The sequence below is a fragment of the Dunckerocampus dactyliophorus genome, chromosome 10, assembly GCF_027744805.1.
Source record: "Dunckerocampus dactyliophorus isolate RoL2022-P2 chromosome 10, RoL_Ddac_1.1, whole genome shotgun sequence".
Lineage (NCBI taxonomy): Eukaryota > Metazoa > Chordata > Actinopteri > Syngnathiformes > Syngnathidae > Dunckerocampus > Dunckerocampus dactyliophorus.
Window position 1 is genome coordinate 1,028,124 of NC_072828.1, and position 23,641 is coordinate 1,051,764.

Genomic DNA, 23,641 nt, shown 5'->3' on the forward strand with positions numbered 1-23,641 from the left:
GGAATAGGTAAAAAACACATCAGGACACTAAATGAAAACTATAGTGATTGAGTGTTTGATTGAATTGACACAACATAACTTCTCTGCAATTACACATACAAACTCCAACTGCAACCATTTTCTCTGAAGCAAGGCTAAAGCCTCCATAGCTGTCACCTTCTGTCTACTTGTCATTTTTGTCTCTCTTGGGTTTAGAGTGAAGCTATAGCTAGGTTTTAGCATCACAGAGCATAAAAAACAAACAGCCAATAGAGCAGGAGGAAGGGCGGGAAAAATGTAGCAAATAGTGAAATATGACACCCCCTGTAAAACGCAGGCAGTCAATTTGACTGCTATGGTCATTCCAGGTAGTAACACTCAGATCTCTTTTGTGTTTTGAAATTTTAATGATAAAGCAATGTTAGAATAAAATATACACACATTTAGGAAAAGGCAGGGTCCTATGGGTACATAGGTTTTTTTAAACTAAGTTATGACATTGCAAATTTTGAAAACAGTCAAAATGACTGACTTGGGAGTTCGAGTGTTAAAGGCTGGACAGGACAGGGAGAAAGAAAAAGAAAAAAATAAATAAAAAGTCATGTGTCTGACACCCCTCGTAAATGTGCAAAACAGTTTGCCAAAAGAAGAGAGGACATGCACAGTCGACGTCTCCTGAGGTACGCTGAGGTGCTGCTGGGTAGGCTTGTTACAGGCTTGGGCTTCCTTCTGTTGGCCAAACTGGCCTACTGAAGGAAGATGGGACTGGTTCCAACGCACCCGTGCACCTTCTGGAGCCATCTTGAAAGGACTGATCCGACAGTGAGCTGCCTGATCATACTGACTGCTGCCAATGACCACACTGCTGCGTTATGATGTCATTGATGGAGTATATTTGAATGCGGCCAGTGTGACTTGACAATGGCTTTCCAGCAGACTTTGAGGCTAGCGTTACATGTTGAGTCTTATTCTTAGACACCACAAACCTGTTTTTTCTGGAATAAATCCCCGTCACACCTCCCACCTTGTCTTATGGGAGCCCTGGCGCAGACCAGCTGACCGTGCCAAATCAGAAAATGTGTGTGATGGCAGATCAGTGGGTTCCATGCTGTGAAGCTCCCCACTCTGCAGCACGCCTAATGGAGTGGAGGAGGGGTCCCTAGCACTGTGTGTGTGTGTGTGTGTGTGTGTGTGTGTGTGTGTGTGTGTGTGTGTGTGTGTGTGTGTGTGTGTGTATGGGCGTGGCCTCCTTTGATATAACAGGAGAGTACGGGTTTGAGCGGTGGATTGTCTTGGGTTGCTGTGACAGCTGGAAATTCAAAACATGGGTTATGGGCTGTGTTGCCAAATGCTTTGGCAGACATGCTAGCATACATGTCAGGCAGATGGATGCGCCAACCTCATCAGGAGACAAATGCCCAGTGACTTATGGACACGTCGTTGCTAAGTCCCGCCCCTTCCAAGACATTTGACATGTCTTTCAACTAATCATGCCGACGTTTCACACTCAAGTGCTTGCCACTCCCCTAAAGGCGTGTGCCAAAGTTTGTGGCGATTAGGCTAACCGCTCTTGGGTTACAGTAGAGCACATTGAGCTGCACGAGAAATTTCAAGTCGATCCGGTGTCAGCATGCATGTTTGGACACATTCTCAGCCTTTTGGACTATTTGGCAAATACACCCGATACACATAATCCAGCTGAATGATTCAATGAATGATTGCGTCCACCAGGTGGCGCCAAACATCAACGGCCATAAAACACCACACATCAACTCACAGGCAGCACAGGTATCATTCAATTATGTTGTTATTTGTTGAACACGTTAAGATTTCCAGATTAATCACGGCGTTCTTTTTGTCAGCCCTAACATAACTGTGATCCATGTCTTTGTGTCTTGTGTCTTTGTGTATGTGTTGTAGTTCCATGAAGCTTGCCATGGGCAGCAGGCGAGGAAGTGTAGGTTTCAGCTTGTTATTAATGAATGGTCTTTTCTCACCCCACAGGCTCTTCTCAAGTTCCCAGTGGACTATCCCTACTCCCCACCTGCTTTCCGCTTCCTCACCAAAATGTGGCATCCCAACATTTATGAGGTAGGCCAAAAAGTCCTGTAGAGGTGACGATATTGCAGCTGCATGACGAATTGATAATTGTGTGCTAGAATGGAGAAGTGTGCATCTCCATCCTGCACCCTCCCGTGGACGACCCCCAGAGCGGCGAGCTGCCCTCGGAGAGGTGGAACCCCACACAGAACGTGAGGTAAAAAACCTTCAGCCGCTACCTTTTCTGTCCATCAGCTAGCATCACCGAGTGGAAGCATAGACGCTTAGCAGGCGCACGTGCTACGTGAAAACTCTGTAGAGGTGTGGCACATGGTCCAAGGAAGAATCATGTCCATCCGTCTCTCCTCTCTCCCCCCACCCAGGACCATCCTGCTCAGCGTCATCTCTCTGCTCAACGAGCCCAACACCTTTTCCCCGGCCAACGTGGACGCCTCCGTCATGTACCGCAGGTGGAAAGAGAGCAAGGGCCGGGACCGGGAGTACATCGACATCATCAGGTAGCCCCGGACCACACACCTTCACGCCATCGCCATGTTAGACGTAAAACTCCCTTTTTGATATTGACATCAACATTGTTGTCGGAAGAAGTTAGCTGCTGTAAAACGTGAAAACTCGGGCTGTCAATCGATTATAATATGTAATCACAATTAATAGCATTTTGTCCATAGTTAACTCACAATTAATTGCAATTAATCACAGATAGAAAGACATTTTTACCTATAATAAGTAGGGATGTAGATCTCTTTGTGGTAGATGATTCAATACGCGTGTAGATAAACTGGTTGAGATAGCATTCATATGATTGAACGGTTGGAAAAGAGCACATCAAGCATGCTGGAAGGCAGGAGTCCCCAACCACCAGTCCACGGGAAACATTCAGGCGCAATGATTAAAAAAAGATAAAACAACAAAATAACATCATTTGCAAATAACTACATCAAATTTTCTGTAACGGGATATCAATTTTGTAAATATGGACCATTATTTTATTCAAAAAGTACAAATCCCACAGTTTTTCATATTTAATGCGAGCAGCGACTTGGCCCACTTTGTTGGATGGTCATTGAAGGCACCATGTAACTTTGTCCCACGCTGCACAGATACTACTATACCGTATTTTGACCCTTTTTCTTTCACCTCATATTTGCTCCCAATGCTGAAACTATGTGGGTATGCATAAAGGTCAGATTTGGTGAGCTTAGTCTAGCGAAGTCCAGGCTGATACTGGTGGATGGTGGCTCTGTATTCATTTATTGCTTTTAATTTGATGTTTTGTTTTTGTAAATATGATCAGTTAGATGGCTATAATGTTTTGCTGATGTGTTGAAAATCTTTCCCCTCGACTAGCTAGTGGGCTGCTAATGCTAGCGCTGCTAATGCTGTTTAAAACCTAGAAGCTCGTAACCCAAATTTTAGCACGCAGTTCAAAGCAAAAAAAATCAGCAGAGCGACGGCTTGCATCTAAAAAACACTGATTATTTGGGACTAGACCTGTCACCATAATCAATGAATCGATTAATCAAACGCAAAAAAAAACCCAAGTCTATAATTACCATTGATAAACGGACATGTGCATGAATGTGCTGGTATCTCTGTGCCACACAGGCTGGATGACAAGAGGGTCCACTCTGCATCTGTCTGTGCACATGCTTCTGTAGTGGAATGAACAGAGAGAGTGAACCCTCATCTTTCAGCCTCTTTGTGGAGGCGGGGCTACTCGTGAGTGGATACAGAGTGCTCGCAGTTAGCCCAGGGGTGGGCAAACTTTTTGACTCGCGGGCCTCATGGAGTTAACAAAATTGGCCATGGGGCCAGACTATATACTTGATACATGCACACTATTTTACACTTATAATTCTAACAGTCCACCTGGAATTATAGTGTCATACAATCTGCTCTATGTATGTGCTTGTGTCCCTTTCCAGGAGCACTTTAAACATTAGACCACATCAAATAACAATTTAATTGAATTTATTTTATTTTTTTTTACTGAATAAGACACCCGGAATGTACATGAATAAAGCATGTGATGTACAATGTGAACTATGAACGCTAGAACATTGAATATTAAATAGTATGTGAATGTCCTTTATTTTTACTTCCCAGACAGTGCAGTGGGTAGGTTAAGTTTTATGTCAAATATTTTTTGACTTGTTGTTTGGCACCATGGGTGAGGTCGTTGTTTGGATCACTACATGTGAAAAGCCACTTGAACCATCAAAAAGTTGTCTGACTGACTACTTGCAAGACATGTTGCCAGCTTGTATGTTTAAGCTTTAAATACTTTGGAAGCAACTGGCGGGCCGGATTCAAACGCTTGGCGGGCCGTATTTTGCCCACCCCTGAGTTAGCCTCTTGCTAACATGAATGAAGGCACAGAAGCGTTTCTAAGACGAACGCAACAGCCACCTGCCAGGGCTTCGACGCTAAACTTATCACTCAAAATACCCTTTTCTTTCTGTATTTGTACCAGCTTGTGGCTCCACATCCACCGCTACGTTTCCTCAAACTACGGTGTGGGCCGAGGGTCAAACGGGACGTGCGCACGGTAACCGCTCACCAAACAAACAAAAGAAATCGTGCCATTAAAGGAAACGTTGACAGCTCTAGTGAACACCTAACACGTCAGCAGGAAATGGCAATGAATGTGGTGACGCTATAAGTTGCCTTCCGTGCATGCTTCTCTTATTCTGGCTTTTGCACTCTTTGTGCTGCCAAAAAGGCACATCAAGCCAAAGAACAATCAAAACACGCATGCAGAGGAATCACCTGGCTTATAGTCTTGATCCTTTTCAACTTCTACCTTCTACCTGCACTGCAAGGAGCAGTGGCGTTACGGTCATCCTAGACTGCCCGGACTACCTCTTCATTTGTGGCAAAACTGTTCCTGGGCGTGAATCGATCAGTGTTTGAACGTGGGCTGTACGCCCTCTGAAGAAGTTATGCACATGCAGGAAATAATGCAGCCAAAGCCGACCAATCACAGCCAATACGGCAGGGGTGTCCAAAGTGCGGCCCTGGGGACATTTGCGGCCCGGGGCTGTGATTTTATCGGCCTGCAGTACAGCCTAAAAATGGAATTTAATGAGGAAACTTAAAAAAAAACAGCAGCAGCAGCCGCAAAAATGGAAAAATTTATCAAAATTGAAAATATTAACAAAAGAGTTGCCATCTAGCAATGAAAAAAGTCATAATATCACAAGAATAATCTAATAGTGTGAGGAAAAATGTCATTTTAGTAGCATGAAGTTGAAATATTAAAGTTTTTTTTAACTTAAAAAAACAAAAACACTGAATAAAGTTATTATTTTTGGAAGCTTAGGTTAGGGGAAAACATATAACACGGGAATAAAGTCAAAATATTAGGAGAAGAAAATATACAAGAAAGTTGAAATATTTGGAAAATTATACAAAATAAATGAACTGTGGAAATTTTACCAGAGCAAAGTAAAAATATGAAGAGAAAATAGTATAGAAATAGTATAGAAAAATAGTTTAATTAGGAAAAAAGTTGTAATTTTATGAGACACAACTTGTAAAATGAGAAAAAATATCATTTTAGTAACAAGGTTGGGAAAAAAAAACATTCTTGTTTTAAAAGATATAATTACGAGGAGAAAATTTACAAGATGAAAGCTGAAATGAAATTGCTGGAAAACAAAAAAAACCCCCAGCAGAAATGGAAAAAACAGCTGTAATTTAAAGGAGTAAAGTCAAAATATTAAGAAAAAAGTCATAATCAAACGAAGAACAAAAGTGGCAATTTTTACAAGAATAAACTGGTATAATTATGGGAACCACGTCATTTTTTTGTAGCATTTCACCCATATTACAAAGTGACATGCAGTTTTTTTAGCTACATGTAGCTTCTTAGCTTTACAAAATATCAAAGTGGCCCTTGAATCCTTTCATTGTTCAGAACGTGGCCCTCGCTGGAAAAAGTTTGGACACCCCTGGCTTGCGGTCGGTCTGTCTGGCTGCCACGTGAGGTTCGTTTTTTTTTGGAGGAAGAGGACCAAGCAGGCGCCTCGACGTAGAAACGCAAACCAGGCTTAAGTTCCGGTAACTGAGCTCTTGTGATGCAAAATACTTGATGTACACCTTGGGAGATTGTATCCACGAGAACAAGATGGGATGACATTTTAACATTACAGTACTTTCAAGAAAAGTACAAACAAAAATTGATGACAATATTGCAACTGATATCGTTTCTACTACGTTACACTCTGTGTGCATGCTAGCGGCCCCGCCTCCACCCACCGAGACAGAGAGACTGTACGACTGACAAAAGGCTCACTCCGTTCATGCCGTTGTTCTATGGAACAACCGCGCCAAGGCGTCCATTGATTGTGTGGTTTGTTCATTTATTTATTATTGGCCCACAAAGTATTTCATTTTCTAAACAAGATATCTTATGTTTAATCTCATGAGATCTTGTGACACCCCGATGCACGATTACCCTTCATATTTTCAAGATTCAAGATTCAGATTCAAGAGGTTTATTGTCATATGCACAGTAAAACAGGCAGTTCTGCTATGCAATGAAAATCTTACTCTGTTCATTCTCCCAAGAAAAGAAAGAAAACACAAGACAAAGAATAAGAACATAAGAAACATTAATACCAATAAATTAAGCAACAACAACAGAAGCGACATTAATACAAGTAAATAAAGTGCTATGAGGTTGTGTGTGTGTGTTGTTTGCGTGCTTCATTGAGAAGCCTGATGGCCTGTGGGTAAAAGCTGTTTGAAGAAAAGAAAAAGCAAAATGTGCTGCCTTGAATCTTTTTATTGGAACGCTGCCCATCAGCCACAATCCTTATGAGACATGAACACACGTCTTTCTCTCTTCTGTGCCTTCTAAAGATATAAAAAGAGGCAGCTAAGAATGCACGTAATGGGACGCTCCTATTCCGCCTAGAGGCCTTCTGAAAAAACCTCCAAAAAGCGCCAACAAGGCTCCATTTCCATAATGTGAGCTGCATATGAAGCACATTGTTATTATTATTGTTATCAACATTGTTACGCCCAAGAACTACATTACAGGTGTAGTGACACCTCACCACACCACAGCGGCTAGCGACTAGCTTCACCACACACTAGGTAACGCTACATATTGGAGGTGTGTTTTGTTTTTGACGCTAGGTGTAGTGTTCCTTTCTAAGTTGCACCCAGGCTTTGCATGAATGCTTATTTAAACGCTGTAGCCAGGAAGATATGTGCATCCTCTTATTCATCCTTCATCCATCCTGTCCCCCCCCCCCCAACCCCCCGCCAATTCAGGAAGCAGGTGCTGGCAACCAAAAGTGACGCAGACCACGACGGCGTCAAGGTCCCCGTCACGCTGGACGAGTACTGCGTGCGCACCCAGGTGCCGCCCACGGACGATGGCTCCAACCTGCTGTACGACGACTACTACGACGACGAGGACATGGAGGACGACGAGAACGACAACGAGGACTGTTGCTATGACGACTCGGGCACCGAGGACTCCTGACCTCCTGCCACCTCCCCACCACCTTCCTCTTTGGGACTTTTCAATCCCCCGCCTTTATCTCTTAGCGCAGACCCCGCCCCCCTTCCTCCTCTTCCTCCTGCCACATGTGCAGTCAATTTGCGTTGAAATGTTTTTCTTTGTTTCTCACACACGCACACACACCACACACACACACCACAGGACGGAGACATGTTGGTGTGCAGTCTGTTTTCAAAGGAAGAGGACAAATATAAGACGGCTAGAGACAAGCCTACTGCGCAATTCCATTTGCGATTCTAAAAAGCTGTGCGTCCGTGTGTGTGTGCGTGCGCACACCTGGCCACGTTTCTTTCACCCCCAATTTTTGAGCTGTTGCCTTGATGGTGCCTTTCCTCCGTGGTTCCCCGCACAGCAGTGTTTGGTTTGTGGACGAGACCACGTGAGCGCCCCCTCCTGCCGGAACTCTCTCGTATTTCCTGCCATCGTCCGTCAGACGTGTTGGCGTCTTGGGAGATCAAGCAGGGACGGAACACAGACGAGAAACGGTGCAAATATTGCAGCTGGGCGGCCTTTCGTGCCTCGTAGAACCCCACCTGTACTGCCGGTGGCGTTGGGAGTTGCAAAAGACTGAAAAGTTTCCAGCAGTGTTTTGTCTGTGCTGCTTTGTGTCAGCAAAAAAAAAAAACACACCAAAAAAGCAAGTTGCGTGTTGGGAAGTGCTTGTGTGTGAAATGTGCAGCATTCAGGCTGTGCTTCCTGTGCTTCCACGCCTGGAGAACTTTGAGCCGAGTAGCGTGGCGTCACTGCTGTCCTTTTTCTTCTGCAAAAAGAGCTCAGGAAAACAAAGACATCCTTTTTTGGCTCACGGACTGTTTACACTTACCTCGCTCGCTTCACCATCACTTCTTTCTTTTTTTGTACGCTTTGTAAATCTATTTAAAACAAAAAAAGTGAAATAAAGAATTTATGTTTTTTTTCCTTGTCTGACCATTTTCTGTCATCTCTTGTCGACACTGGAAGGTGTTGAGCAGCAAATGTATGGAATTCTACTTTTATTTCTGCTTTTATGCTGGCATTCTTCTCTAACAAACATCCTTCTTTCTGCAGGTATGTTGTCCTTGTGCAGGTCATGCCATCGACAGGCAGGCCATTGTGGCCACGCCTCCTGCCCAATGGCAGCTGGGATAGGCTCCGCCCTGCCCTGCAATCCAGAAATGTAAGCAGACTACGAGAAAATTAGGAGTGCACGATAATTATGGGGCTGATATGGGAATTATGATGTCATCTGATTTATCCGACAATTTCACAACACTCTTCTTACTGTGCAGGTTAGCAAATCAAGCGCTCCTTTTTCTACGGCCTGTGACGTTAACGGTCTGTCGTAACTTCCCCCGAGCTCACTTTTAAACAAAGATTGACTTTAAGAGGAAAACATTTCTCGTGCTGGTTGTACCAAATCCTCTGCCTTGAGGGGGGAAAAAACAAACATGGGGCACACAAAACACCTCGTCAGCCACCTGAAACGCCAGCGCCGCAACGTTTGAAAAGAGCAACAGGTGTGCCAGAGACCTCTGGAGTCACAGCGGCCGCTCGGAGCGTGTGCCCGAGTACAGTGCACCTTGCTGGGCCACAGCAGGTGGCTCCTCCCCCTCTATACTCTGGTTCTCGTGATAGTCACTGCACAATTTTAGTAGAAGCCATGAAGGACATGTAGGAAACCCTCATAAAAGATTAAATGAAAGCAATATACTGTACTTCCTTTTACCCCTGTAGTTGGCCTACCTTTTTTGTTGGATAATCTTGAATTGGATGAGTTGTAAATTTGGGTTTTTGCAGTGAATGAAGATGTTTTTACATAGGGGAGGGGAGCCGTTGATGGCAAGTGTTTGTGAGGCAATGGAGATGTTTTGAAAGCAGGTGTCCTCCTTGATCCTTTGGTTGATGAATGGGAGGTCTGAAGGGTTTGTTTTGCTGCACGGTGCCAGTGTGAGTGATGATGTGAAGGGGTGAGCCATTGTTTTAAGAATCGTCATTGACTTGTCTTGGGTTTTTGTGACGTTGATAGTTTTCCACGTGGTCTTTTATTTGTCCAGTGGAATTGTGGTGTCGCTGTGTTAAGGGAGTTGAGCCAGGGTACATTTGGAAGTGACGGGATCATAGTAAATAAATACTTCCAGGAAGAACAGACATGTTTCTGATTGTGATTCTTTCTAGCAGTGAGATTAGTCCAGCGTCCGGGGCGGTTTTGTACTGTTTTGAGTAGCCGTGTGTCATTTCGATTGAACAGCTCTGGCAGCTTGGAGGATATGTGGATTCCTAAATATGTGATGTGAACTGAGGTGAGGGCCGCCGCATCCTTTTGGTCCATGCAGAGGGGCAGAGTGGTACATTTGTATAAGTTGATGGTGTAGTTAGATAGGGATGATAATGATTCCATGACTGATGAACGGGGTTCCTGGATGAGGATCAACACCTCATCTGCATAGAACAGTCAAACTCGTGCCATGGAGGGCCGAGACACCACAGCTTTTCTCTTCAACCAGTTTTTCCAGCAGGTGATTTAATTGATGAGCTCCTTCCCTCAAATTGAAGCAGGTGTTGATTACCTGCTTTAGTGACCGGCTGGAAGGCCCTCCATGGCACGAGTTTGACACCCCTGAAAGGTTATTTGGTGTTCCGTGGATATTGATCTAATACCTTTATCGCTATTGTTTTGCCATATGGTGGCTGCAAGGGGTTCCAAGAAGATTGGGACATCCTTGTCTTGTGCCATTGTGAAAGCATGAATTGTTGCGAGGTTAACCCATTAGTTGTGATGGTGGCTGTTGATCCAATTCGCCGATGACTCCCCGAAACCAGTGTTGTAAATAGGAAGCACCAGTTGGCTCTGTCGAATGCTTTTTTTGTGTGTGTGTGTTCTCGTGAAAGCTGCGTTAGGTTGAATAATTTTGTGTCTTATGAGAAGATTGTCTACCTTTTTAATAAATGAGGTTTGGTCTGGGTGTATAATGAAGGGATGGACAACAGCGCTTTGCTTCTGATTTTAATGTCTGTGTGAATGAATGAAACTAGACAGATGAGTGGGGTCTTTGTCAGGTTTGAAAAGCAGGGTAATTGTAGCTGTATTCACTGTTGATCAATCATTCGCAGATAGAGAGTTGACATGGCAGACCACAAATGTTTATAAAACTCAGCAGGGTTGTTTCCCATTTTATTGAGTAATTCAGCTGGGGTTAGTGGTTGTTAAAGTGAATTAGTTGGGGTGCATTCCTATTATTGAGGAACTGATGGATGTCCAAAATATTGATTAAAATACCAAATATGTATGTGAATTATGATAGTCTTTACTTACTGTTCCAGTTCTTTATTTGTTTAGTCCTGTTTGCCAAGTATGAGGTTGATTTATTACTGGTCTCAGATGTGTTGAGTCTGAGTCTTTCAATAAGAAACTTGTTCTTCTTATTTAACAAATTGTCCAATTCCATGTTGTTTGCAAAAGGATTGGTTGCATTGATGTTTTCAAGTTCTTAGATTTTCTTTCCAAGTTGTAGTTTTGTGTCTTTGTTTTTTGTAAGATGAGTAGGAAATTATTTAGCCTCTTAAAACAGCTTTCCCGGTTTGCCAGCATAAAGTTGGACAGATACTTGGACAGCCATTGGTTTCCATAAAGGATGTCACTTCTTGATCCTCCAGAAGCGATGTGTTGAACCTCCACCTGGGAAAAGTGTTGAAAGTAACTGAGACGAGTGCGTGATCGCTAATTGTATTCGGATGCCGAGTTTATCAGAGTGGAATGAGTTGCTGGTGAGGAAAAGTCAATTCTAGAGTATGTGTGGCGTACTTTTGTAAAATGGGTGTGTTCTCTGTCTTAGGATGGTTTAGCCGCCAGCTGTCACCAAGACCACAGTCCTCCTTATACCTGTATTTCTTTAAGGTTGTAGTAGATTTAAACCCGGGGTGTCCAAACGTTTCCCAGCGAGGGCCACATAGTGAAAAGTGAAAGGATGCAACTGTACAGTCCATGTAGCTCAAGAAACACCTGCATTTCACCTTTGGAATATATCTGGAATGGAGGAGAAATGCTCCTAAAATCACCTTTTTTACACAATAACACCACTTTATTCTTTTGTTCTTCACTCCATTATGACTTTATTTCTTCATATCTGGACTTTATTCCTGTGGAATTACAGTGGTTTTTCCATTTGTAATGTCTTTTTCTAATTTTCCAACTATTTCATTTCAACTTTCCTCTTGTAAATCTTCTTCTTGTACAGCAATTAGAACTTTATTCACATCATGTTTGTTTATCTTTTAAAACAATGTCTTTTTTCTCTATTTCAACGTTGTTACTAAAATGATATTTTTCCTCATTTTACAAGTTTATTCTCATAAAATTGCAACTTTTTTCTCATTTTTTTTCTCTTGCGTCATTTTAGTAGCATTCAGTTTAAATATAAAAGAAAAAAGTGTTTTTTTTTAAAGTCAAAACAATAATGTCGTACATTTTGGAGACTTATTTTGGGGAAAATTTCTAACATGGGAATAATGTCAATATTAGGAGAAGAAAATGAAAGTTGAACTATTTGGAAAATGACACAAAAAGAAAAATAAACAGCAGAAATTTTACCAGAGTAAAGTCAGAATATTAAGAGAAAAAAATACCTCTAATGAGAAAAAAAGTTGCAATTTTATTAGAATAAACTTGTAAAATGAGGCAAATATTATTTTAGTAACATTGAAATAAAGAAGAAATGCATTCTTGTTTTATGAGATATCAAGTTGTAACTATGAGAAAATTTACAAGAGCAAAGTTGACAAGAAATAGTTGGAAAATTAAAAATAACCCAGCAGAAATGGGAAAAAAAAAGTTATAATCAAATGTAGAACAAAAGTCACAATTTTACAAGAATAAAGTAGTACAAGTATTATTATGGGAAAAAACCATTTTTAGTAGCATTTCACCCACATTAAAAAAGCTGAAATGCAGTGTTTTTCAGCTCCATATACTGTAGCTTCTTAGCATATCTCTGTGTTGCTTTACTAAATATCAAAGTGGCCCTTGAATCTTTTCATTTTTTAGTACGTGGCCCTCGCTGGAAAAAGTTTGGACACTCCTGCTGTAGAGCAAGGGTGTCCAAATTGTGGCCCGGGGGCCATAAACGGCCCGTGACTGCTTTTTCATTGGCCCTCGGCACATCCTAAAAATACAATTAAACAATAAAATAATAATAATAATAAAAAAACAATAGCAAAAATTTTAAAGAGCAGTAATTGAACAAGGATAAAGACAACATATTAAGGGAGTAAAGTTATTATATTAACAGAAAAAAATAGCATAAAGTTGTAAAGAAAAAAGTTGTAATATAAGAAACAAACCAAAATGAAATTTTAGGAAAATGAGGTTGGGTAAACACTATAATGTTATGATAATAAAGTCAAAATATTATGAGAATAAGCTATATTAGTATAAGTTATATTAGTATTAAAAAATTTACAAGTAGAACATTGAAATATTTTTTAAACATTAAAAAAACAGCCAAAAAGTAATATGAAGAGAAACGGTTCATAATAATGATAATAATAATACGCTTTGTCACTGATAAAATGATTAAATATATCTTATAGATGTAAATATGTATACCTGTATACAGTATACACATTATATTAAATATTTTGTCTGGGCTTGTTTTAAAAAAAAAAAAAATACAAATGTGAAAGCGCCCCCGCATCTTTTGATTTTTCAGTACGCGGCCCTCAGTGGAAATAGTTTGGACACCCCTGCTGTAGAGCTTCCCGTCGGAACCTTTTTTCTCTGTCATGATGGGGTGAAGCAACCTGCGTCTCCCAAGGATCTCCGGTGGATATCGGTCACTGATGGAGAAGTTAGCATTGCGCAGCTCTTCCTCTCACCGTGATGGATATTTTTATCTCTGTATCGAGAACTTTTGCCACAGCGGGACGAATTGCCTGCATTGATGAGTCGGCTTGCCCAATCCGACGCGTCCTGGAGAAGCGGATGGCGTGGACCTCGTGTTTCTCCATCTTGAGGTTTTCTTTCCAAACTGATTTCACCAGTTGCTCCATGGATTGGTACATTTCTTGAGTTGTCTCAGGCAGTCCGTGGATTGTTATGTTGTCTCTCATGCTCCTGGGTTGCATGGCAAGGATATCATTTGACATCTCGTCATTTCTTCAATTGTGAGTGAGGCGTGATGTTGTTTGAGGACTTCATCCATGGCTTGCTTTAGATCCTCAATGTCATCCAACAACTTTTTCAGCAGATGTAAGCTTCTTAAGTTGTTCATCGTGTTGATTGATTCTCTTATGCGAAGCCGATCGTTCGAAACAGGTTAATGAGGTTAATTCAGTTTAGTCTGCAGCATGCTGGGTCGACTGATGTACGTCCAACAGACTCGCCGCCAGTCCGGCAATGTCCTACCTTTTTGAAACATTTCCCCAGGCGAGTGTAAGCATAACCTCCTCTTGTAGCAGCGCACAGAATCCATGACCCCTCTAGCATACGTTAGCATGCTATCATCTTTATCCGCCACAGTCCAGCAATTGAGAGCAAAAAAGCAGCCAATATGTCTGAGCTGTTTATGATGTTCATGGGTCATAGCTTTCCTTTTCTTTGGCGCACTGCTGCTTGGGATCATCATGGAGTGTAAAAAGTGAACTAATACAAGTTATTCTTCCTCAGTTTGGCTACACAGACACACGTTGTACGCCAAAACTTTTGAAAATATTATTTCTTCATAAAACCTCTCCAGAAAATATTCAAGGCTTGTAACATGTTTTTTTTTTTTTTTTTTAACAGATGCTGGTGAAGAAGACCTTCTGCCATTAAAATTAAGACTGGTAAGATTTGATTAGCTCTTTTTTCACAAGCTTCATCAGCCTACCTGTTCCTCCTTTCATGCTATTTTCCCACACAAAATGCGTCTTTCGACTGCTTAGTGACATCCACAGCAACACACGATACACCACCTCATCACACTCAACACCAGTGCTGCCTTCAAAATAAAACACCACATCACACTTGGAGACAATCACATCATCACTACTGGAATATTTCCAATAATACGACAGTAATCCCTCCTTTATGGCGGTTAATTTGTTCGACACCCGACCGTGATAAGTGAATTTCTGCAAAGCAGGATTCAATATTAATGAATAGAATATTTCTGTAGTTTTAATTTTTGCAAATACCCTTTTTTTGAAAAAACATGATTAGAGCCCTCAAGGCATGAAATAACACCCCTATAGTCACCTTGACACTACTATTCTTTATTTACATCACATTGCTCAGGCTACGGGATCACTGCATGGACATAACAGATGGCTGCCGCTAGCATAGCGAGCTGACTAGTTAGCCTCTCCAATTTACTTACTATAAAATTGTTTTAAATGGAGTGGGGGAGAAGGACAAAGAAGACAAAAACGTACCACGTCAATACAGAATGAGAGGAGAACCTTTTTTCCCCACTGAATCTCGGCCATGGCGTGTCGGCTGGTTCAGTAGCCAGTCTGCAAGCAGTGTGAAAGGTCACGTCATCTAACGTCATGTCTCATAACATTACTGATGCCGAGAGACCACAATACTACACAGAACTTGTCTTTCAATATTTTTGGACTAACAGGCCAAGTCAACCACCAAACAGCCATCATTTTAAAATTCATCAATATTTGAAAAACTGTAGTCTAAATCAGTGGTCCCCAACCCCCGGTACCGGGCCGTGGGTCATTTGGTACTGGGCCGCACAGAAATTGTTTGTAATGTTTTATTTTGAAAAGTGGCCGGATTCTCTCTGTTCCATCCGTCTCACTTGACACATGTCCATTGTGGGTGTGCTAACTTTATCTCATGCCACAGATAGACTACTACTGTATATGTAGCATTGTTCTTTCACCTCGTATGTGGTGTAAATGCTGATACTATGTGGGAATGCATGAAGGTACGTTTGATGACTTATTGAGTGCTAATGTGCACATTTGTCTCAAGTGAATTCATGCTAGCACACTTGAACTGCTGGATGGTGGGTCGCCATTCATTTTGTGCTTTTAATTTGATGTTATTCATGTCTTAGTTTTACACAATACATCATAAATTAGATTGCGGGAGATTTGTGAGAGCACAAGCCGGTCCGTGGGTCAAAAAAGGTTGGGGTCCACTGGTCTAAATGATAGTAGTAGTAGTAGTAGTACTTTATTAATCCCACAGCAGGGAAATTCACCTGTTACAGCAGCAAGCAAGATACACAAGTAAAGAATACATAGTGACTACAACGATGAAAAGGCTTCTTGAGACGTCATCTGTACTTCTGTGAAGAAGGTGTCGGACGTTTCGCTCCTCATCCGAAGAGCTTCGTCAGCGAACTAATAGGTGCTGGTAGCTTAGGCCTTAAATACAGTAAGAGTGGGCAGAAATGCTGTGCCAACACCCTCCTCCTATTGGTTCGTTACACTAAGCCTGGGCGGAGTAGTGGTATAATCCTATCCTGTTATTAACACCTACGATAAAAGGGAAGTGTCGCTCCCTGAATTGGGTATGAATGACTCTGATACTGGCTTGTTAGCATCTATTGTTCTGGCTCGGCCCTGCCTTCACCTCATTTGCAAGACTAAGAGCTGTGGGTTTTGGTCTCAGTAACCTGCTGAACACAGGGTCCAAATTAAACCTCAAACCACCATTCCGATTCAATGATGGGTTCTGTTGTTTGACAAAAATAGCTTCCTTTACTCCTCTTTCAAACCATCTGTTTTCTTTGGCCAAAATCTTTACCTCGCTGTCCTGAAAAGAGTGATTGGTAGCTTTCAGGTGTAGATGTACTGCTGATTGAGGACCACTAGCATTGTCCCTGCGATGTTGATAAAGCCTTTTTTGGAGCGTTTGCTTAGTTTCCCCAATGTAGTGCTCTTTGCATTCCTCATCTTTACAGTGGATGGAATAGACCACATTGCTCTGTTTCTGGTTTGGAGCCTTGTCTTTAGGATGCACTAATTTTTGTCTCAGGGTATTTACTGGTTTGAAATAGGTAGGAATTTTGTGTTGCCATAAGATCCTCTGGAGTTTTTCGGAGACCCCCGCTACATAAGGGACTACCACTCCTCTCCTTTTTGCTTCTGTGGGCTTTTGGGTTTCTTTCCCTACTCTCTTCTTTTGACATTTGTTAAAAGCCCACCGTGGGTACCCACAGGTTGAGAGCGCTCTCTGGACATGTTGTGTCTCCTTTTTCTTTCCCTCAGCACTAGTTGGTATTTGTTCCGCTCTATGTTGGAGGGTCCTAATAACCCCTAGTTTATGTTGTAGTGGATGGTTTGATTCAAAAAGCAGGTATTGGTCAGTGTGTGTGGCCTTTCTAAAGACCTCTGTAAGTAGCTATCTGTCCTTTCCTATAATTACCTTGCAGTCTAAGAAGGCTAGTTGGTTTCCTTTAGTGTCCTCGCGAGTAAATTTGATATTGGTGTCCACCGCATTGATGTGATCTGTGAAAGACTGAATTTCTTGTTTTTTGATTATGACAAAGGTGTCATCCACGTATCTAAACCAGTGCCTTGGTTTTGTCCCTGAGAAGGATGTGAGAGCCTGTTTCTCCATCTCTTCCATGTACAGATTCGCCACTATGGGTGAGACTGGTGAGCCCATAGCACAACCATGAATTTGTCTGTAGAATTTCCCTCTAAACTGAAAATATGTGGTGTTAAGGCAAATTTCCAGTAATTGGCAGATGTGGTCAGCACTAAGTTTTGTTCTCCGATGCAGAGTTGAGTCCTCGAGCAGTCTCTTCCTCACCACCGAGACTGCTGCTGAGGTGGGGACGGATGTGAAAAGTGAAGTCACATCATAAGACACCAAAGTTTCCTCTGGCTCCAATCTGAGGTCTTTGATGCTCGCCACAAACCCTTTTGTGTTCTCTATATGATGATCAGTGTTGCCTACCAATGGGGATAAGACTGTTTTTACATATTTCGCTACATTGTACATGGTAGAGTCAATGCTACAGACAATGGGTCTGAGGGGAAACCCTTCCTTGTGGATTTTTGGAAGGCCATAGATACATACATACAAGTTAGAGAAGGAAGAACTAATTGACAGACAGATGTATCATAGGTTATACCCTGGGGAGGCTACACCATGTATCTATGGCCTAATGGCCTTCCAAAAATCCACAAGGAAGGGTTTCCCCTCAGACCCATTGTCTGTAGCATCGACTCTACCACGTATAATGTAGCGAAATATGTAAAAACAGTCTTATCCCCATTGGTAGGCAACACTGATCATCATATAGAGAACACAAAAGGGTTTGTGGCGAGCATCAAAGACCTCAGATTGGAGCCAGAGGAAACTTTGGTGTCTTATGATGTGACTTCACTTTTCACATCCGTCCCCACCTCAGCAGCAGTCTCGGTGGTGAGGAAGAGACTGCTCGAGGACTCAACTCTGCATCGGAGAACAAAACTTAGTGCTGACCACATCTGCCAATTACTGGAAATTTGCCTTAACACCACATATTTTCAGTTTAGAGGGAAATTCTACAGACAAATTCATGGTTGTGCTATGGGCTCACCAGTCTCACCCATAGTGGCGAATCTGTACATGGAAGAGATGGAGAAACAGGCTCTCACATCCTTCTCAGGGACAAAACCAAGGCACTGGTTTAGATACGTGGATGACACCTTTGTCATAATCAAAAAACAAGAAATTCAGTCTTTCACAGATCACATCAATGCGGTGGACACCAATATCAAATTTACTCGCGAGGACACTAAAGGAAACCAACTAGCCTTCTTAGACTGCAAGGTAATTATAGGAAATGACAGACAGCTACTTACAGAGGTCTTTAGAAAGGCCACACACACTGACCAATACCTGCTTTTTGAATCAAACCATCCACTACAACATAAACTAGGGGTTATTAGGACCCTCCAACATAGAGCGGAACAAATACCAACTAGTGCTGAGGGAAAGAAAAAGGAGACACAACATGTCCAGAGAGCGCTCTCAACCTGTGGGTACCCACGGTGGGCTTTTAACAAATGTCAAAAGAAGAGAGTAGGGAAAGAAACCCAAAAGCCCACAGAAGCAAAAAGGAGAGGAGTGGTAGTCCCTTATGTAGCGGGGGTCTCCGAAAAACTCCAGAGGATCTTATGGCAACACAAAATTCCTACCTATTTCAAACCAGTAAATACCCTGAGACAAAAATTAGTGCATCCTAAAGACAAGGCTCCAAACCAGAAACAGAGCAATGTGGTCTATTCCATCCACTGTAAAGATGAGGAATGCAAAGAGCACTACATTGGGGAAACTAAGCAAATGCTCCAAAAAAGGCTTTATCAACATCGCAGGGACAATTCTAGTGGTCCTCAATCAGCAGTACATCTACACCTGAAAGCTACCAATCACTCTTTTCAGGACAGCGAGGTATTGATTTTGGCCAAAGAAAACAGATGGTTTGAAAGAGGAGTAAAGGAAGCTATTTTTGTCAAACAACAGAACCCATCATTGAATCGGAATGGTGGTTTGAGGTTTAATTTGGACCCTGTGTTCAGCAGGTTACTGAGACCAAAACCCACAGCTCTTAGTCTTGCAAATGAGGTGAAGGCAGGGCCGAGCCAGAACAATAGATGCTAACAAGCCAGTATCAGAGTCATTCATACCCAATTCAGGGAGCGACACTTCCCTTTTATCGTAGGTGTTAATAACAGGATAGGATTATACCACTACTCCGCCCAGGCTTAGTGTAACGAACCAATAGGAGGAGGGTGTTGGCACAGCATTTCTGCCCACTCTTACTGTATTTAAGGCCTAAGCTACCAGCACCTATTAGTTCGCTGACGAAGCTCTTCGGATGAGGAGCGAAACGTCCGACACCTTCTTCACAGAAGTACAGATGACGTCTCAAGAAGCCTTTTCATCGATGGACAACTCCTGTACGACTGAGAGCCTACACAGACGCATAGTGACTACAACATGGTTCAGGTGGTGCAGGTGTTGTAGAGCCTGACAGCGGTCGGTATGAAGGACCTGCGGAACCTCTCCTTCTTACACCGTGGGTGTAACAGTCTGCTGCTGAAGGAGCTGCTAAGGGAACCCACAGTGTCATGTAGCGGGTGAGAGGTGTTGTCCATGATGGATGTCAGCTTAGCCAACATCCTTCTCTCCCCCACTTCCTCCACGGAGTCCAGAGGACCGTCCAGGACAGAGCTCGCTCTCCTGATCAGCCTATTGATCCTGCTCCTGTCCCTGTCCGTGCTGCCCCCTCTCCAGCAGCCCACAGCATAGAAGATGGCTGAGGCCACCACAGAGTCATAAAAGGTCCGTAAGAGATGAAAGTATAAATGAATGTGAGGAGTGTGTATGATGACATGAGTACTCTGCAGTCATCCTGAGGATGAGGATGGTGGAGACTTGAAAGGATTTTCTGATGCTCTCCTCACATCAACTCGCACACACACACACACACACACACACACACACACACACAGGCCTCCCGGGGGCAGCTCATCTGTGGTCACTTGGTGCTCCAGGTGAGCACATACAGTAGATAGAAGATATGGAGTACACATATTTACAAAAGCTGTGAGTATTTGAATTCAAGTTGATTGCGGGTAGGAACATCTTTTTCTTTACTTTTTTCGTGTTTCACGAATGACAATTGATCCAATAGGACAGGGGTGTCAAACTGGTGCCATGGAGGGCCGAGACACAGCAGGTTTTCTTTCCAGCCAGGCACTAAAGCAGGTGATTTTAATGATCAACACCTTCAGTTTGAGGGAAGGAGCTCATCAATTAAATCACCTGCTGAAGAAACTGGTTGGAGAGAAAACCTGCAGCGTCTCGGCCCTCCAGGGCACCAGTTTGACACATGCACTAGGATTTTTATCCCTACCGTGTTTTTCATGTTACTAATTCAACCCAATGTTCTTCTATTTCCTTTCAATGGCATTAGGAAACATGTGGACAACCTGTGACGGGCACAGAAGCCCAGTCCCAAAGCACGGCCCGGGTTCAGGGGGGCCCTTCCTCCCAATCACGCCTCTTCAGGTCTCACCGTCGCTGCCAACGTGAGCGTTGAAGACCCGTCCTCGCACCCGAAGGCGAAGGGAAACGACCGTTCACCGGGTTAAACTCCAACGCACGAGCTGGGGTGCAACAAGAGTGGAATAAAGTCAGCCCCCCTGTCTGGCTGTCAGTGTATCCAAAACAAAGAAAATGTTTTCTATTATTTCTTCATAATGATGAGTGATTATATTTGACAAGTAAATGAATGAGTGAACAATTTACCATTTGGCTAACCACTCAATACAACCTCCAAAATATTCAAATCCGCTGTGTACTTCTCATTCTTAGCGATATCATGAAGAAACATTGAGTTGAATTGATTGGATATGTGACATTCATGATGATAAATAGAACTATTTGAAATGGAACGGATGAATGATTGCACATTTCAATTCATCAGTGGATCTTTTGAAGCACGAGAAGTACCGAATGTTATCTTCTCATTCTTGGATGAACCATATTCGATGTCTTTACACTGCCATCTCCAAGCACAATGATACATAAACGTATGAAAATGTTATCTTCATCTTGGAAGACAGCCCGAGTGTACCTAATGCGATGTCCATTGGCTCTTCAGATCACTCCAGTATCTTTGTGTCCTTCAAAGGTGTTTCATGATCTTTTTTCTTTTGCTCAGCGCTCACATTGCTTGCTTTGCTTTTGGTGGACTTAACGGGAAACGTGCTTCAAAGAGGAGACGCACCACTCGGCATAACCTCAATTCATCCATTCATCCATCTGTCCAATGACTGAAGTCTGGTGGAAGCTGTGGATAGTAAGAGCAAAGTGCCGGGTCATGTGGGTCAGAAAGGAAGAGCTAGGAGAGCAAGTTGGTGTCAGGAATGGACACGTCTCCAAGGCAACAGGAGTTGGAACGTCGGGCTGCTTGCTTGGTGTGGAAAAAAACGAGAGTGCGGACAATACCGGGAAGTCAGGCTAAAAATGGATGCTCTGACGTGTTGGACTTTTTTTTTTTTTTTTTTTTTAAATCTGACGTGTCAGTCATCCAATGAGCAAGCGCATAGGACCTCCTGTGATTACACGCGTCCTTTCTTGGCACCGGTGCAGTCTTTCAGTTCTTGTGTTGTAAAGTGTGCTTATTTGTGCCTACGTTGCTGACTGTACTCTCCCATAGGAGCTTAGTTTGAAGTTGTTTTTTTCTCCTCCCCTCTCCTCTTGTTCTCCCCTTTTCTCTCCCTCTTTTATTGCCCTGTCATGCTGTGCTATCGTAGTGCTATCATATGTCATGTACAGTAGCGATCCATGTGACTTGCTGATCCATTCCAAAACCGTTCTATGCTGCACAAGTCCCAAGTGCGTTGAGCCTTTTAGCTGCAGATGATGTACTTTGCCATGCGTTGTCATTGCAAGACATCTCCACGGTAACCCAACCCAAAAACAATCACTGCCGATGGCCAATTAAACTGGAGGGGGGAGTCAACAGTAGGCAGATGTCATTTGTCTTGTTATGCTTCTAAACCCATGCAAACGATGCAGTCACATCAATGCCGCAAGTTCGACTTCACAACAAAATGGAAGTTAGCAAGGCTGCCAGGGGCGCCAGATCTCTAAAAATGTCCGCGTACGCCCACAAGAAAGTTGTTGGAATGAAAAGGTACATTTTTATTGACATTGGCATACTGGCATTACAAAAGATTTATGGTTGCACTAGAATACTATAAAAAGCAGACTTTAGAGACACTTCCATGCAGTGGTGCATGGTCGGGGCCAGCAAAGCCTTCTCTGCAGGCCTAACCACGACCAGAAGCACTGACCTACATTGAAAACTGCAATTGTAGTATTTCTTCATTTCTTCCATCAACTCTTGTTCAACAAGTCTATTAACTCTTTCAACACCAAGGACATATTTATACATTTTTATAATAACCAACACCCGATCCCAACAACGTATTTATAAGTCTTTTTTGTGTGTGAGAGGCACAAAGAGGTGATGATGCAACTCTACACGAACACACTAAATTAGAACACACTAAATTAGCATTTTAGAGCAATTTTAAGCCTTAAAAATGTACACATTGTGTCAGAAGAGCATTCGATAAGAGCTCGGCAGGGATCATGTGGATGGAAAAATCCCACATGACAGGAAGGAGGAAGTGAGAGAGCGTGGAGGAGTGCAGCATGCAGAAGGTCACGCATTGTAGGGAATGCGTTGTCTTTTGAAAAATGGCTGGGATTGAATGAGTTCATAATCTTCCTTAAGTAGTGTATGTTAGCTTGTTTTGTCCAATCAGATTTTAGCTTCTATGTGTTGCCATGTGAATGTGATCTTCCCAGGCCTTCACAATCAGGAATGCTTGCCCACGTCAAATCCACACTATCAGCAATGGGGCACGTTTATTTATTTATTTTTTTAGCCAATCAGACACCAGATTCACCTCTCAGGGCCAGCTAGCCGGCCCACAGTGACATCAGCATTGCCCACAATGCCTGACCAAGGGTGAGGATGAATTGCCATCTGTGGTGAGTAGATGTATTTTACTTGAAAGCTTTTATTTGCCTCGTGAGTTTAGCGCTGTGTATTTAACTGCTGTTTGCATTCCACCACGAGCTAACACCGCTAACGCACATCATTGATAAACACGAGACCAAACACCCAGACGCTGTATTTATTATATCTGGCGATTTCAACCACTGTAACCTCAGGACTGTCCTCCCCAAATATTACCAGCATGTGAGCTTTCCCACAAGGGAAAATAACATCCTGCACCAAGTCTACTTGTCTATAGTATATATAGTATATAGACAAGTCTATCGCCCTATAGCACTCACTCCTATTGTTATGAAGTGCTTTGAAAGAATAGTCATGACCCACATCAAAAAGAGCATCCCGGCGGCCACTGTGGACCCTCTACAGTTTGCATATCGCCAGAACCGGTCCACGGATGATGCAGTCAACACTGCCATCCACACAGCCCTTTCTCACCTACAGGGCCAGGACACATATGTCAGAATGCTATTTATAGACTATAGCTCTGCTTTTAATACAGTCAGCCCCCACAAACTCACAAATAAGCTCCTCACACTTGGCCTGTCTCCCTCCC

At 42.7% G+C, this 23,641-nt stretch overlaps 1 protein-coding gene across 5 annotated transcripts in view; it reads left to right on the forward strand.

The window, feature by feature from the left end:
* Window positions 1–23,145, forward strand: part of LOC129188836 (ubiquitin-conjugating enzyme E2 R1-like) — a 38,534-nt gene extending 15,389 nt beyond the window's left edge. For 3 of the 5 annotated variants that reach the window (XM_054789879.1, XM_054789880.1, XM_054789878.1), the window contains exons 3-6: window positions 1,984–2,070; window positions 2,139–2,236; window positions 2,403–2,537; window positions 7,324–8,525. In XM_054789879.1, the coding sequence (XP_054645854.1) occupies window positions 1,984–2,070; window positions 2,139–2,236; window positions 2,403–2,537; window positions 7,324–7,537 (534 nt within the window). In that variant the 3' untranslated portion in view covers window positions 7,538–8,525. Of the gene's footprint in view, window positions 1–1,983; window positions 2,071–2,138; window positions 2,237–2,402; window positions 2,538–7,323; window positions 8,526–8,623; window positions 8,733–14,333; window positions 14,375–20,466 lie in introns of those variants that run through there. The other 2 variants (XM_054789881.1, XM_054789876.1) reach the window with 2 other exon arrangements.
* The last annotated feature ends 496 nt before the right edge of the window (window positions 23,146–23,641 follow it).